General features: G+C 44.7%; 1 protein-coding gene across 10 annotated transcripts in view; it reads right to left on the reverse strand.

Annotated features, from left to right (window-relative positions):
- LOC125466670 (endothelin-converting enzyme 1) overlaps positions 1-17,485 on the reverse strand; it is a 294,487-nt gene that overhangs the window by 36,213 nt on the left and 240,789 nt on the right. For all 10 annotated transcript variants that reach the window (XM_048561509.2, XM_048561512.2, XM_048561507.2 and 7 more), the window contains 2 exons: positions 14,449-14,591; positions 13,243-13,357 (listed from right to left, as the gene is read on the reverse strand). In XM_048561509.2, the coding sequence (XP_048417466.1) occupies positions 13,243-13,357; positions 14,449-14,591 (258 nt within the window). The remainder of the gene's footprint in view (positions 1-13,242; positions 13,358-14,448; positions 14,592-17,485) is intronic.

Raw genomic sequence — 17,485 nt, forward strand, 5'->3', positions numbered from 1 at the left:
AGATGATTATAAATTCTATCCCTTATAACCTTTTCCAACACTTTACCAACAACTGAGGTAAGGCTCCCTGGTCTATAATTACCAGGGTTGTCTCTACTCCCCTTCTTGAACAGGGGAACCACATGCGCTATCCTCCAGTCATCTGGCACTATTCCTGTAGACAATGACGAGTTAAAGATCAATGCCAAAGGCTCGGCAATCTCCTCCCTGGCTTCGCAGAGGATCCTGGGACAAATTCCATCCAGCCCAGGGGCCTTATCTAACGTCACCCTCTGAAGGATTTCTAATACCTCTTCCTTGTGAACCTCAATCCCACCTAGTCTACTAGCCTGTATCTCAGTATTCTCCTCGACAACATTGTCGTTTTCTCAAGTGAATACTGTCGAAAAATATTCATTTAGCGCTTCCCCTATCTCATCTGACTCCACACACAACTTCCCACTGCTATCCTTGATTGGGCCTAATCTTACTTTCGTCATTCTTTTATTCCTTAAATACCTATAGAAAGCCTTACGGTTTACCTTGATCCTATCTGCCAACAACTTCTCACGTCTCCTCCTGGCTCTTCTGAGCTCTCTCTTTAGGTCTTTCCTGGCTACCTCGTAGCCCTCAAGTGCCCTAACTGAGCCTTCACATCTCATCCTAACATAAGCCTTCTTCTTCCTCTTAACCAGAGATTCCACCTCCTTCGTAAACCACGGCTCCCGCACTCTACAGCTTCCTCCCTGCCTGACAGGTACATATTTATCTGGGACACACAGGAGCTTCTCCTTGAATAAGCTCCACGTTTCTAATGTGCCCATCCCCTGCAGTTTCCTTCCCCATCCTATGCTCCCTAAATCTTGCCTAATCTCATTGTAATTGCCTTTCCCCCAGCTACAACTCTTGCCCAGTGGTATACACCTATCCCTTTCATCACTAAAGTAGACATAACAGAATTGTGATTGCTATCACCAAAGTGCTCACCTACTTCCAAATCTAACACCTGGCCGGGCTCATTACCTAGTACCAAATCTAATGTGGCTTTGCCCCTTGTTGGCCTATCTACATACTGTGTCAGGAAGCCTTCCTGCACACTCTGGACAAAAACTGACCCATCTATAGTACTTGGACTATAGTGTTCCCAGTCAATATTTGGAAAGTTGAAGTCCCTTGGGCAATGTGTGCGGGTTGCTCGGCCATTTCAGAGGGAAGTTAAAAGTCAAACATATTACTGAGAGCCTGGAGTCACATGTAGGCCTGGCTGGGTGAGAACAGCAGGATTCCTTCCCCAAGAAAAATTCGTGACACTGATGATTTTGTTTTACAACAATCAACGGTCATCATTAATGAGAAGCTTTTGAGGTTTAATCAATTTTAAGTTCTAATAGCCGTGGTGGGATTTCAACCCATGCCCTGAGAAGGTTAGCCTGGGCCTGTGAATCACTAGTTCAGTGTCTTTAGCACAATATCACTATCTCCCCATTTTTTTGAAGCTTCTAGATTTCCTTGGGTGCAAGAAAAACGTGAAGAATTGTACATACGCAACATTTTCAGGTTTAAAAGCTTCTTGTACTATCAGCTAGAATGGCTAGATCTGAAGGAAGACATAAGGTTTGAAACCATGAACTCAACAAGAAAAGAAAAGAAATGAAAGTCCATGTGCTGGCTGACCAGGTTCAGAGTCTGATCCCATAGAATCCCCACCATATGGGAGCAAGCCACGCAGTCCACACTGACCTCCAAAGCGCATTCCAGCCAGACCTAACCCCCATCCTCTTCACTTCCCAAGGCTAATTCATCTAGACTGCACACCACAGGCAATTTAACACGGCCAATCCACGTAACCTGCACATCTTTGGACTTTTTGAGAGGAAATCCACACAGACAGAGGGAGAATGTGCAAATTCCACACAGACCATGGTCGACCAAGGCTGGGATTGAACCCTGCATCCTGGCACTGACAGGCAGCAGTGCTAACCACTGAGCCACTGTGCTGCCCTGCTCTCAGCCAGTCTAAGTGTTAGTTTCCCCCCTGAATTTATATTCTTCTGCAATATCCACATGAATAAGCAAGATGAAATGCTTTGAAGAAACATAGCTTCAGTAATACTCAGAAGGAAAAGAAAGCTATCGTCCTCTTCTGATCCTAATTTAACAATTTTCAGAGAAAGCAGGATTAACGTTTCAGGCCCAGTGACCCTTCTTCAGAACTTTTCAAGCAATTTCTGTTTTTGCTTCCGATTTCCAGCATCCACGGTTTTTTGTTTTTCTTTTCAGAGCCTAACCTACTGCTCTGGTCCTCACAGCAGCAGTCATTGTTCTTTGCCACACAAGTGTGTACATTTCCCAGGAGAGGTTTCACTTTGACTCTGTGACAGATGATGAATTGCTGGCGGCAGAAAAGGTCTGAATAAAACCAATGTCAAAAGACTGAACCGCTCTGGTTCACCTTCCGTACATTCACATTGGTTCAAATTGTTTGCAGCAAGTACATTTTTAAAAAAAAACATCAACTTAAATTCCCCTCTGCAGGCTTAGCAAATCAGGGGAGTCAGTATCAGCGAAACCATCCAGAATTTTTGAAAAACCTTTAATCTTATTTTTTTTCTTGTCCATTATGCCAGTCTCTCTCAGGGCAGGGAACAGCTGCTAAAGAGGTGGAGAAGAGAGAGAGAGAGAGAGAGAGAGAGAGAGAGAGTGAGTGAGTGTGTGTGCGCGTGTGTTAGCGTGTGTGTGTTAGCATATGTGTGTGTGTTAGCGTACGTGTGTGTGTTAGCATATGTGTGCATGTTAGTGTAGGTGTGTGTGTTCGCGTAGGTGCATTAGCGTGTGTGTGTTAGCATGTGCGTGTGTTAGCTTAGGTGTGTGTGATGGCATAGGTATGTGTGTTAGGGTGTGTGCGTGTTTGTGTGTTAGAGTAGCTGTGTTGGTGTGTGTGTGTGTTAGCGTGTATGTGTGTGTATGAGGATGTATGTTAGCGTAGGTGTGTTAGCATAGGTGTGTGTGTTAGCATGTGTGTGTGTTAGCGTGAGTGTGTGTGTGTGTGTACGGGGATGTGTGTTAGCGTAGGTGTGTATGGGGATGTGTGTTAGCGTGTGTAAGTGTTAGCATGTGCGTGAGTGTATGGGTGTGTGTGAGTGTATGTGTGTGTGTGTGTGTGTGTGTGTGTGTGTGTGTGTGTGTGTGTGTGTGTGTGTGTGTGTGTGTGTGTCTTCCAGTAGTGTCACTCTGAGATGGCCTCTTAGAATGCACCAAGACTCATCCCAGAACGCTGAGATACACCCTGCTGCAGGCAAAGGCAGACGCTTGGTTCTATTCTCCTTGCCTGGCCAGTTTGACATGGCTGCTGAGGTGGACGGCCGCCACATTCACAGCAAAATACTGAGTATAAAAACCGAAAGAACTGCGGACGCTGTAAATCAGGAACAAAAACAAAGTTGCTGGGAAAGCTCAGCAGGTCTGGCAGCATCTGTGGAGGAGAAAACAGAATTAACGTTTCGGGTCCTCTCACAAAGGGTCACCGGACCTGAAACGTTAACTCTGCTTTCTCCTCCACAGATGCTGCCAGGCCTGCTAAGCTTTTCCAGCAACTTTGTTTTTGTTCCTAAAATACTGCATTTATTGGAAATTGGAACTAAAAGCAGAAAATGCTGGAGAAGCTCAGCAGTTCTGGCAGCATCTATACTAAAAGAGAGACAGTTAACGTCTGAAGTTCTATATGACTGCGCCAGTTTCTGTGATGTAACTGGTCAGTGCGTTTGGCTGCCAGCCGAAAGGTTGGTCGTTCAAGACCGCCCAGGGATGGTGCTTTCGTTGTTCAGGGCAGCACGGTGGCTCAGTGATTAGCACTGCTTCCTCACGGTGTCAGGGACCCGGGTTCCCTGGGGTGACTGTCGGTGTGGAGTTTGCACATTCTCCCCATGTCTGCGTGGGTTTCCTCTGGGTGCTTCGGTTTCCTCCCACAGTCCACAGATCTGTAGGCTAGGTAGACTGGCCATGGGAAATGTGTGTCTTTTTAGACTCCCTATGGTATGGAAACTGGCCCTTTGGCCCAACAAGTCCACACCGACCCTTGGAACCTCCTGCCCACTCACCTAATCTACACATCCGTGAACACTATGAGGCAATTTAGCATGGCCAACGCACACAGCAGACAGCACAGTGGCTCAGTGGTTTGCACTGCTGCCTCACAGCGCCAGAGGCCCAAGTTTGATTCTATCCTTGGACAACTGCCTGTGTGGACTTTGCACATTCTCCCTGTGTCTGCGTGGGTTTCCTCCGGGTGCTCCGGTTTCCTCCCACAGTCCAAAGATGTGCAGGCTAGGTGGATCGGCCATGGGAAATTGCCCATAGTGTTCAGAGACATTTAGATTAGGTGGGTCAGACAAGGGAAATGCAGGAGTATTGGGTCAGGGTGGGGTGCTCTTCAGAGGTCAGTGTGGACTTGTTGGGCTGAATGGCCTGTTTCCACACTGTAGGGATTCCACTAAAATTCCACTTAACTTGCACCTCTTTGGACTGTGGGAGGAAACTGGAGCACCCAGAGGAAACCCACGCAGACACAGGGAGAATGTCCAAACTCCACACAGACAGTCACCTGAGGATGGAATCAAACCTGGGTCCCTGGTGCTGTGAGGCTGCACTGCTAACCACTGAGCCACCGTGTCACCGCAGGGATGGGATGGTTTCGGGGTCTAGGCCTGGGTGGGCTGCTCTTTGGAAGATCAGTGCAGACTTGTAGGGCCAAATGGCATTTTCCCATGCTTTAGGGGTTCTACAACTCTTCTTCAGAACTTGACCACATGCCCTTCACACCCTGCCTCCTATAGGTTTTCTGAAGGACAGTCATGTGTGACTGGAAACATGGACTCTGAATGTTTCTCTACAGATGCTGCCAGACCTGCTGAGGTTCTCCGGTCCATGTTCTGATTTTATTTCGGAATTCCAGCATCCAAAATACTTTGTTCCCATGTTTCCGTTGAATTAAGCAAAAACAAAAGTTGTGGGGGGGGGGGGGAGCGGGGGGCAGGAGGTACAGATGTTGAAGTTAAATAAGTAAACGAGGAAGGATGACAGACATACACTGATGGAAAAACAATGGAATGAAGATCATGCAAAGCATAAAGGCCAGCATGGACACTTTGGGCAGAATGGCCTGCTGGCATAGATGAATCTATGGGAGATTAAGAGACATGGTTGGATTTTATCTCTGGGGTGCACCTCAGCCAATGTGGCCACTAGGTGGAGCACAGTGCATGCAGAGGGTGTTGCTATAAAACTTGTATCCCACAGCAATCTGCAGTGTCTCAGAACGCACTGCAAAAAAAACCTACAGAAAACAAGTCTCAGGAACGGTTCTAGAAAGAAAATGTAAAGCAAAGGGCCTCTGACCCATTTGGTGTTAAAGAAGTAAAGTTACATCAATATTCTCTCTTCAGGTACTTACATCTTTAAAGTTAAAAAATATTGTTTTAAAATGTGAAAGTTTAATCCAATTTGGGCATCACAATAAATTCCACACAAAGCTACTTCAGTCCGTGTGGATAGCAGAAAGCCATTGCATATTTCAAATGTTACACCACTTACTTTAAATTTAAGGCTGACATGAGGAGGAATTTCCTCTGTCAGAAGTTGTGAGTTGCCACAGAGAGCTGCAGGGCAAAGTGCTTGTGTGTATTTAAGCTTTGGATAAACAGAATCTCAATCAGTTCAGGGAATCGAGGGTCATGGGGAAAGGACATGAGCAATGGCTGATTATGCCTGGTACACCAGGCTTGAGGGGCCAAATGGCCTACTCTGGTTCCTATTCCTTGTGGTCTAAATGATAAATACTTGAAGGGATTTCAATTACCATCATGAGCTAGCATGAGGTCACAGCTCTGACGCAGATAGATCATGGTAGCCATACCCCATAGTGGTGCTCATCTCTTGTGTTGGGAACGCAAATTCCTTTCTCTAAAAGGGCAAAGGACTAGCTAAATAATGGTCAGTGTGACCTGCCAGTTATTCCCAGGGTCACCGCTGGCAATTGGTTGCATTCACACAGTACAGACCCATCACCTGCTAGGCTCACCATTCACTCCAACAAAACACTAACTTTGAATTTGACAATAGTTCTGAGAATTATCAAGAGGCAGGCATTATGCTGGGTGGCATGGTGGCTCAGTGGTTAGCACTGATACCTCACAGCTCCAGGGACCCGGGTTCAATTCCCCCTTTGGGGTGACTGTCTGTGTGGAGTTTGCACATTCTCCCCATGTCTATGCGGGTTTCCTTCCACAGTCCAAAGATGTGCAGACTAGGTGGATTAGCCATGGAAAATGCAGGGTTATGACAATAGGGTCGGGGAGTGGGTCTGGGTGGATGCCCTTCAGAAAGTTGGAGCAGATTCGATGGGTTGAATGGCATTTATCTGGACTGTAGGGATTCCATGCTCTTTGTTCACAGTGCTCTCAAATCCAACATCAAAACATTATTGTTCTCAAAATTAGCAAGAGGTCTTGTTCTCACTGAAACCATTAAATACTTTGTGAGTCTGCAGTCAATCTCAGAATTAATGGTGCGCAGGATATATATTAATCCAAAGTTGCTGGGTAAAGCAAATGCATTCATCCTTGTCTCTAAGAAATGTGGAGCCTTAACAGAAACAGTGTCCTCCTTCCTTCCAACTGAGATGGGGCTTATTATTTACTGTTATTGCTAGCCTTCCACTTCCTGTAACTGCATTAGTATATGGGACTTAGGGGCAGTAGCAGGTCATTCTGCCCTTTAATCCTGCTCTGCCACTCGATAAAGTCATGGCCAATCTTGCTGTGGTCTCATTCCCACTTCCCTGTTTGTTCCCCATAAGCCCTAGCTCCCTTGTCTTCCTTAGTCTTGAAGACAGTCAATGACCCAGGTCTCACAGCTCATAGAGCACAAACTTTGGTCCAACTTGTCCACGCTGACCATGTTTCCCCAAACGAAACTAGTCCCATTTACCTGCATTTGGCCCATATCCCTCTGAACGTTTCATATTCTTGTACCTGTCCAAATGCCTATTAAAATGTTGTAACTATACTGGCAATCTACCATTTCCACTGGCAATTCATTCCACACACGAACTACCGTCTGTGTGAAAACATTGCCCCTCAGGTCCTTTTTAAATTTTTCTCCTCTCACCTTAAAAATATGCTTCCCAGTTTTGAAATCCCCCACCCTAGGGAAAAGACCTTTGCCATTCACCTTACATATGTTCATCATGATTTTATAAACCTCTATAAGGTCACCCCTCAACTTCTACGCTCCAGTGAAAAAAGTCACGGCCTATCCAGCCTCTCCTTATAACTCAAACCCTCTAGTCCCAGCAACATCCTGGTAAATGTTTTTGAACCCTCTCCAATTTAATAATATCTTTCTTCTAGCAGGGCCAGAACTGTACACAGTACTCCAAAAAAGTGGCCTGACCAACATCCTGTACAACCACAACATGACATCCCAACTCCTAGACGCAATGAAGTCTGCGCAATGAAGGGAAGCATGCTAAATACCTTCTTAACGGCTTGTGATGTAACTTTCAAGGAACTATGTACCTGAACCCCCTAGGTCCATGTTCAATAACACTACTCAGGGCCCTACTATTAACTGCATAAGGCCTACCCTTGTTCATTTTGCCTTGGTGCCACACCTTGTATTTATCTAAATTAAACTCTATCCACCACTCCTTGGCCCATTGGCTCAATTTATCAAGATCCCTTTGTAATCTTAAGATAACCTTCTTTATTGTCATATATACAACCAATTTTCAGGGATAGAGAATTCCACAGACTCAGGGAGAATAAAAATCTTTTCCTCCTCTCTGTCTTAAAAGCAAGACCTTTCCTATTTAAACCACGTCCCTAGTTCTGGTTGACAAGAGGAATGTCCTCCCAGTATCAATCGGATCCTGTCCCCTCAGGATTGTATCTGTTTCAATAAGGTTACTTCTTTTCTTCTAAACTGCAATAGGTACCACCCAGTCTCTCCAACCTTTCATCACAAACTCTAAGCCCTTTATCCCAGGAATCAGTCCAGCGAATCTTCTTCGTATTATTTCTAATGCAGCTACATCTTTTTTTATAAATTAAGGTGACCAAAACAGTACACAGCGCTCCGTATGTGGTCTCACCACATGTCGTTCGGAATCATGGAGAGTATCTCACTCTACTTTACGGACTTGTAAGAATTATTTTAATTTTGCACAGATCAACCACATTGCAACTGCTGGCCTGAGGGAGATCCCTTGGAACAACACTGGTGTCAGGAGAATCAGGGTTGGTAATCAAGTGAGGGAGAGAAGAGAGCAGGAACCGTTCAGGGCCTGACACGATAAATAGTGCATCTTTCACAATAATTCCACTGTCTTTGCTCAGTCACTCCCTCCGCTCATTCCAGTGTTGGCAAGGATTACAGGAGCTGGAGTCAAAAAGCTGCACACATGCCACTGTAGAAACAACGAGCATCTAAAGAGTTGAATGTCTTGCTGAAGCTCAATAAACAAGATTTTTCTTTTGTAAAAACTGCGTACTTGTGTGATCAGATTTTTAAGAAGCAGTGTTAGCTGGTGACAGGGAGTTCCAAATGATTATTTATGAGCATGAACACAAAGTGAATGCAACATGTCAGCCTGCCTCAGCTTCCTGACCCTGTGCTGTTACACATGCGGTATCCATGTGTCTTTCATCCAAAGGGCAGAGATCATCACGTCAGCAGGATCTGATAGTAGGAGAGGCTGTTTCCTGTGATTTCAGGCTCCTCATCCAAATGATTACTGTACGTTGTTTCACTGTTGCTTTCGAGTTAGGGCTGAGTCTTGCTCTCTGCAGTTAACCCTCTGATATGGCCTGCAAATTATTTCCAATTGCTTATTGCAGCTGTACGGGCAGGTTGCATTAACCCTTCCCCTGCTGAACATACTAGGTACAAAAATACAAAACTTGAATTTGACAAGTCATTGATCGGAAGCGTTAGCTGATATTAAATGCTGGTTTTGGGATCCTCACTGAAAGGTCTGGCAGATGGGGATTGATTACAACCTTGTTCTGATCACCAGTGGGACTTTTGCTCTTCTTTATTCTTACATGGGATATGGTTGTTGCTGGCCAGCATCCCCAATGGCTCTTGAACTATTGTACAACTTCAGAGCCAACCACATGTCTGTGGGTCTGGAGTCACACGCAGGCCAGACGGACAAGGATGGCAGTTTTCCTTCCCGAAAGGAGATGAGTGAACCGAAACCGACTGGATTTTACAACCACGACAGTCGTCACGGTCACCAAAACCAGGACTGTTTTCCATTGCATTCGAATTCCTTCAGTGGCTGTGGTGGTGTTAGAACCCATGCCCATAGAGCACCATCATGCAACATTACCATGGCTCCAGCTTCTCAACCTAAGTCCAGGAGTGCTCGCCACATCCGATCAGTGGCAAACCATTAATAATGGCCATTCCTATTAAAGCCAGCTCTTTGTTCCCAACAGCATCCAACCAATCAGAGGACTGGCAGCTCAACAGCACCACCGGAAGTGGTGGCCGCTGCTGGGCTTGCACCTGGAAGAATGGGAGTGCATCTGTATAGAGGCTCATAAAATCATGAGGGGCATAGATAAAGTGAATAGCAAGGATCTTTTCACAGGGGAGGGGTGGGGGGGGGGTTCAAAAGTAGGGGGCATGTTTTTAAGGTGAAAGGAGAAAGATTTTAAAAAGACACAAAGGGTAAATTTTGACATAGAGGGTGGTTTGTGTGATGAATGAATTGCCAGGAGAACGGGTGGATGGGGGTAACAGTTATAACACTTAACAGACATTTGGATAAGTACATGAACAGTAAAGGTTTGGAGGGATATGGGCCAGGAGCAGGCAGGTGGGACTAGTTTATTTTGGGAACGTGGTCAGCATGGGCTGGATGGACCGAAGCGTCTGGTTCCATGTTGTACGCCACTAATTAGGGAATGAGGGAAATGGCAAGGGATAGATTATTGGATATTGGGTTATAATACATTATAAATATACAGGGCACCAGTAACCACTGGGGGTTAACTGTATGGAGTGGGACTAAGTGAAATAAAGCTTTCAGCAAAATATGAACTTGTCTTAAATACTGTTCTCCTGTGCAGTCACTCATTACTGTCCAACAGCACCTTCCAAACTCACAACCCTTTTCTATCTAGAAGGACAGGGGCAGCAGATACACAGCAACATTATCGCCTGCAGGTTCCCTTCCAAGCCACTCACCATCCTGACTTGGAAATATGTATTTTCTTCAGTGTTGCTGGGTCAAAACCCTGGAATTTCCTACAGCACTGTACCTACACCCCTAGGACTACAGTGGTTAAAATATATCTCCTTCTCAGTGGGATCTAGGGATGCGTAATAGCAGAGATAATAGGAACTGCAGATGCTGGAGAATCAGAGATAACAAGGTGTGGAACTGGATGAACACAGCAGGGCAAGCAGCATCTTAGGGGCAGGAAAACTTGATGTTTTGGGCCTAGATCCTTCTTCAGAAAAATGCGTAACAGCAGTCGAATTAGCCAGTGACTCCTGAATGAAGTTCTAAAAAAACTGGTGTATGCTCGGTTTCTCAAGATTGACTCCACATGGTGGTGTGACACAGATCACGTGGGTGTAGTGCAACATGCGCTGTTACATACACAGAGCTATAGACAGTCGTGGTAGAGGATCCACTGTTCCTTCCATCACGCAGGCGACTAGGAACTTCTCCCACTCTTAAGCCTGCCGCTGTGTTGAGTGTAGGAAGGATCGGTGATTGATAATCTTCCTGTTTGGCCATAATCTGAACACACCTTCCTCGGTCATCAAGACCTGGAAGAGGGGAGCTTGAACTCAGAGTTTTTGACTGAGAGGTAGAGACAATATGACAAGAACGGGTGAAAATAATTTGTCTTTACTGACAGCTAGCCTCAGATTTTTTGTTTGAGGGCTGCTTTCTAAATTTTAGGGGCTACTTTTTCATTCTCACAAAGTGATGATGTCACATGGTGACATCATTTGTATTTATATCGGCACATATTTGGAGCCTCATACAACAATTAGTAGGACTCATCATTCGCCTCAATAATTATCTGCTCTTCTTTAATCTTAAAGTCAAAATACAAGCAAGGCATTAATTTCCTAGAAATCATAGTTTTTAAATTGGTTCAAGATAACAGATATTAGGTTAACAGGTGTCTTTTTCCAAAATATCTGATGCACTTCTACACAAGAAAATCCATCCCCTCAACATGGCTCTACCCACTGGCAGAGTCACAGCTAATGCACTACCCACGTACTGTAACAAAGCTGGAATAACTTAATGAGGCAGTTACAATCCTATTTACTGCACCTCAGATTTAAATTTAACAATTGACACACTACATCCAAGTATAGTGACTCCTGAGTTTATGCAGTCCTAAAACTAGGCATTCCACATTAATTTTCAAGGAATTAATGATCTTGGATGCCAGTTAGCTAAACAACCTTTTTTTTTGACAGGTTTAAAACTGTTCTCATTGCTTTGCAGCCTCCATAACATTCCACCTCACGACATTTGCAGCCTCCCTCTCTCCACCTCACACTTTTTGTAACCCTCCTTATCCTTTCCCAAAGCCTGCTGCAACCACTTTCTCCTCCTATCCCCAACCTCTTCTGGCTAATGCCCCCACCTGGGCTGTGGCAGCAGGGTTTTACCAGGCACCCGATTAAATGCGCCCTCCCCCCCGCACCCCACCACCCACCGCCTCAACACCGACCTGCACTTGTTGGCTCAGGGAACAAGTGGAGAATGGAGCATGGCTCTGGTAGATCCCTACCTGTGGCCAATGCAGGTCAGTGGGACAGTCCCTAAATCTATCGGAAATATCAGCTACAGCAAACAAACCACCCGAGTAGAAACTTCCAGAAGATTGTCAGTCGGGCGGCTGTTTAGCTTTTCTGATGAAGGGTCTAGGCCCGAAACGTCAGCTTTTGTGCTCCTAAGATGCTGCTTGGCCTGCTGTGTTCATCCAGCTTCACACTTTGTTATTGCTGTTTAAAACAGGCTGGTTTTAGACACCTCAACGTCCTCATCACTCTGGTCTTTACCTGTGCAAAGGCTCATTGTCCAACATTCAGGAATCTGGCCATTTTCAGTCACTCTTATTATGTTAATGTTAGAAATTCATACAGGGAGTTTAAGAATTTTGCCACTTCTCATGTGTGTTGAATAAAAGATAATCACAGGAATCGCTGTGGCTTTGTTCCCTTATATCGCTTTGACATAAAGATGTAACTAGCATTCTGTGCTAATAAAGCATGCAACAGACCACTAACTAATATGGAACAGTACTGGGAAAGCCTTTATGCTGGTGAAGGACAGAGTGGTGAAGATCTTCAGGAGTTTATGACGGTCTTATATTAATTAAACAGCTGCCTGACTGACAAACCCCTGGAAGTTTCTAGTTAGAAGGTCCTTCGTGGCGACTCATGTTTTACACCTAAACTGGGCATAAAAAACATGATCAAATTCTGAAACATCTTCTGGACTGTCACTGCTCAGACCCCACAGCTTGGTATGCACGTCAAAATTTCAGCGTCAATGTCCTCTCACTGACCCGGTCCATGATTCCTGTTCACCCATGAGGATGTAAAGATAAAGAAAAGCAGGGTCGGATCCAAGTGCCTCCTCGATTGAACCAAATGTGGAATGACTCAGATCTTTCACAATTTTAAACAGTCACTTATTTGACTGTTACTGGAAAGCCATTATGTAGGGTATTACGCTGCGCTAACTCTATAATTTATTTTAAAAATTGTACTGGAACAGTGTAATTTGTCATACCAGTTTGCGAGTCTGTCAATTCCACCCTCCAAGCAGTATGCCCACATCCGTCAACTTTCGCTACCCAAAATAACAAAATGTCAGGTTAGTTAGGGATGGCCAAGAAGCATTGGTTTTGCCAATGATGCCCACGTTCCCAGGATGAAAAATCTGAAGTAGATTCTAAATTCCCATCTTGCAAATACTCTAGCGTCCGTAAACCTTTGGGATAATGAGTTCACAGACCATTTTGAGTGAGGTTCTCCTCGGCTCAACTCAAACTGGCTGTCCTGTTATTCGGAGATGTTGCCCCCGCACCCCCCCCCCCCAGCCCAAGGGGGATATGTCCTTCTCAGCACTTACCCTGTACTCTCAATCTCCTGAATGTGCAGCTAGGCAGGTCTGCTCACCCTGTCATTCACTGGCTTTGAAAGTTGCTCACTCACCTTTTTTGTTCCTGACATGGCCATGATGAGTTTCTCCTCAGCTTCCTGAAAGCGATGATCCAGGTTGTAGGCAGTTTTCTTCACCACGTTCCATATCATGTAGTTGTTGAGAATGCTGGAAGCAGCAACATTGGACACACCGTCAATGGTTCATTGACACAAACTGAAATCTGAGCAACACATAGCTGGGAGCACAGTGACCGGGTCACTCAGTCAGGGTGACACGGTGGAGGGGGGAGTGTGGAGAACACGCCAACATCATGGCGAGCATCAGTTTCCCACTGGCATCAGAATGCAGGTTGACAGCCACTCGAAATGTTGCAGATAGATCTACACACAGCTCCTGAGATGTATCCCATCTCCAGTCATCTTCCCAGAGCAGGTCCCGTGCCTCACAACGGCTTAATGGTTGATTAAGCTTCTCAACGATCAGTTGAAGGTGGTGAATTGAGATTTTCCAGTTGACATGCCGATTCCCAGAAGAGGAGTTTGCGGGAGTGGGGCTTGTATATTAGGAGGTGCCCTCCCATTGGCAGGCTGGTGTTTTTGGGAGGAGGTGAAGTGTGTGTATAGGGTGAGTAGAGGGGTTGGGTAAGGGTGCAGCTAGAGAACACCAGGATGACTCTACACGCCCTCCTGGCCCTAATTCTCGGACTGTGTCCCCTAGTTCTAGAACCTCCAACCAGTGGAAATAGTTTATTTTTATTTACCCTGTCTTTTTCCTTTTCATGTCTTGAAGACTTCAATCAGATCACCCCATAACCTTCTAGGTTCTACAGGATAGAGGTTTGATGTGATAATCTCTCCTCATAATCTCACCCCTGAAACCCAGGTGTTGTTGGTGTGAGCCTGAATGAGACAAAATGTCGGCAAACTGTGCTTCAGTTGGAGAAATTCACAGCAGATGAAGTTTTAAAAGAATTTCCTGAAGGACGTGACAAATGCTTCACAAACGTCCTACTTTCATTCTTTTTGTGATAGCAATTCTCAAGATTTGATGGTGTTTGTTAGTGTGAGCCCAATTGCAAACAATACACAGGCTTGACTTTCCCCTCATGGTAATCTAATGCCTTTACATTGACCTGAAACAGGCACTTCTCAGGCAGTGGCACTAAGCGCGAGATACAATCATGGTGTCAATTTTCTACAACACACCCGATGCGAGAGGACGAGGTGACAGAAAGACAGCAAGAGATGGATTCTGACCATTTATCGGTGGAGTTTATAAGGTCTGAGACCTTCTGTAGATATTCCTTTGCGTATACAACCACAGGCTCAGAGTCATTCAGCTCGACAGGATAGAAGACGGCCGAAAGCAACGGCAGCCAATCAACAACAGGGGCTAACGCCTGAAAGAGAAAAGAGAAACAGGCCACTGAGTGAAGACAAGAAAATTCTAGAATGAGTAAACAACGTAAACACTGGGCTCAGAAATCAGAACCATGAGTTAGCAGGGCATTAATATTTATTCCTAAGTTAGTGAATGGTGCTATAGGATGATTCAAACCCCAAAGAAATAAAATGCTCCATTCGGAAGCTGTTTTAGAAACAAATTCTTTCTGACCTTCATCCTGTGGTATGTTTCAGTTGAAAATGTGCAGATGTGATCGGGGTGGAGGATAGGAGAGGGAAAAATATGCATTCCTTTCACTTTGAGAGCATCAGACTGAAGCTCAAGAGCAAGCATCATCCGGGTTTTATTGTTTTTGAGAATAATTTGTTACTTTATTTTAGGAAGATCCAGAAGGATTGTAAGACAAGATGGAGTTAAGCAGCTGAAAACTTCCCAGTAGGTCATACCTCTCATTGTAATCAAATACTAGCTTCACGTGGCTAAATGAATTTCTCATGACTTAAATAAAACGGAATCATAGATGATGTTATTGGTCAAATGACCACAGCAGTGTGAACTTTAACCTTTTTGTGCATCCACTGGTAAAATGGGAATGGGAAGATCAGAATGCATTTTTTTTATCATTGTACACACTGAATTACTGAGTGTTGACAGCTGTTTGTGAAGTCAATGTAAAGTTGAATCAAATTTTCCTGATCGTAAGGAGCTTTCCACTTACAATGAGGAGATGTGAGTCAAACTTTAACTTTATTTCTTTATTTCTCTATTTTTGTACCTAATTCATTTTACTAAGGTTTGTAACTAGGCAATTTGTAGTTAAGATGGTGCCCTGTGATGGTGACATTGTACACTTTTCTCTGTACTCCTGTACTTATGCACTTGAGCTCTAAATGGTTATACCTTTAGCTGGCCAATGATGTCTACTGGAATACACTGTAGTCTGCCAGTATTTTCACTCTCTGCAAAGTGGAGAGGGCTCAGTTCAGAGGAACAATGTTGCAAATCCCGTTAGACAATCTCTCTAAAGCAAGAGATAGCCACAGCCAATACTCCAGCTGAACCTGCTGCTCAAGACACTATGACCCCACTGGTAAAAAGAAGCTTCCAGTCTGTGCAAATGCCTCTAAATCCACTGTGGCTAAGGCAGGTTCCAAATACAAAGGAAAATGTGCTGTACACTCGGAGTTTTTAAGACCTGAATATGCACACCCAATCCAAATGTGTAGATATTCTCTGTTAGCAAATTGCTCTTATGCAAGAAGGTTCATGTGACATAGTGGTAGTGACCCCACCTTTAGCGCAGAGAATTCAGTTTCAAATTCCACCTGCCCTAGGGAGTGTTAGAAGATGTGCGGACATACAGATGTTAATGACACGGCTGAACCTTGAAAGGTGCCTGTCTGTATTTAATGGAAGATGAATTTGAATCTGCCACTTGCTTCCACTGCGTACTGCTCTCTTAATACATCGTCTGAGGAGTAGTCACATGGTGACGCGAGGGACTAACAAGTTTAAGTCTATTCACACTGAATTCGAACTGGTAACTGCAGCATTGAGTTATACTAGAACCTGTGCACTGCTACTGGGCTTGCATTGTATAGGCTTTGTGTATAAATGCCTGGCAGTGTCTCCATTCTAAAATTCTCACTGCAGTTTTCAAACCCACCTCTTGTTGTCCCACTGATTCATATTTCTCTCCATTCCTCCCCATCTCTGTAACCTCAGTAAAATGACATCCATCCCTATTTCTATAACCTCACTCAACCTTATTCCCTCCTTATCACTGTAACCTCCCCCAGCCCTATATCCACCACTGTTTCAGTAACCGTTCCCAGTCTCCCTTCCACATCATCTCTCTAACCTCCCTCAAACTACATTCCTCCCTTTCTCTGTAACATCATTTCTCTGTAAATACAGGGATAGGATAGGGAGCGAATCTGGGTGGGATGCTCTTTGGAGGGTTGGTGTGGACTTGATGTGCCAAATGGCCTGCTTCCACACTGTAGGGATTCTATGATATTCAATGTATGAACCTCCTCACTTGACTGGGATTAAATAACTCCAAAGATTCACTACCCTTTGAGACAGCAAGTTCCACATCTCTATCCTAAAGGACTTGCTCCTCATTCTGCTACCCTGTCTCCTGTTTCTAGAGCTCCTCAGTTAGGTGAAGCATCCTTAGTGCAACTACCCTGTCAAGACCTGTAAGAATTTTCTCAGTTTCAATGAGAATCTTCTGAAATCTACAGAATAAAGGTCCAGTCTCCCCAAAAGCTCCCTGTTGGACAATCTCACTATGCCAGGAATCAGTGTTGTGAACTTTTGCTGCACTCCCTGTCCTTGTTTTGATAAGGGCACCACAAATATACACAACACTCCAGGTGTGGTCTTACCAGTCTCCTAAAGAGGGGAATCAGGGCTTTTTTACTCAGTGCTACGGTACAGAGAAGGCCATTCAGCCCATCATGTCTGCACCAACTTGCCAAATGAACGTCATGACTTGATGCCATTTCCAAAAGCTTTGCTTTTAAAAACAGGGTTTTACCAGGAAGGTTGAATAGTTTCACAGCAAAAAAATGCAGGACCTATTGTGAACTGTGTCTTCTGTGTCCATCGGTTCCTGCAATCTGCAGATGATCAGAAGTGAGAAGTTGCTTCCAAGTGAAAGTGATTGGTTCTCAGCTAACAGAGCAGGTTGGAACTGGAAACAAGTTGCACACACACAGACAGTCAGCGAGAGAGACACACACATAAGTGAGCAGTTGCTCTCTCCGGCCGAAGGAGCCTCTTCTCTGCTGAAAATAAAAAGCCAGTTTAAATTTGAAGAAAAACAATTATCTTTCCTGCAGCACTTTCTGTGACATTTGAATTCATAAATTCGGAGACATT

The sequence above is a fragment of the Stegostoma tigrinum genome, chromosome 28, assembly GCF_030684315.1.
Source record: "Stegostoma tigrinum isolate sSteTig4 chromosome 28, sSteTig4.hap1, whole genome shotgun sequence".
In the NCBI taxonomy this organism is placed as follows: Eukaryota; Metazoa; Chordata; class Chondrichthyes; order Orectolobiformes; family Stegostomatidae; genus Stegostoma; species Stegostoma tigrinum.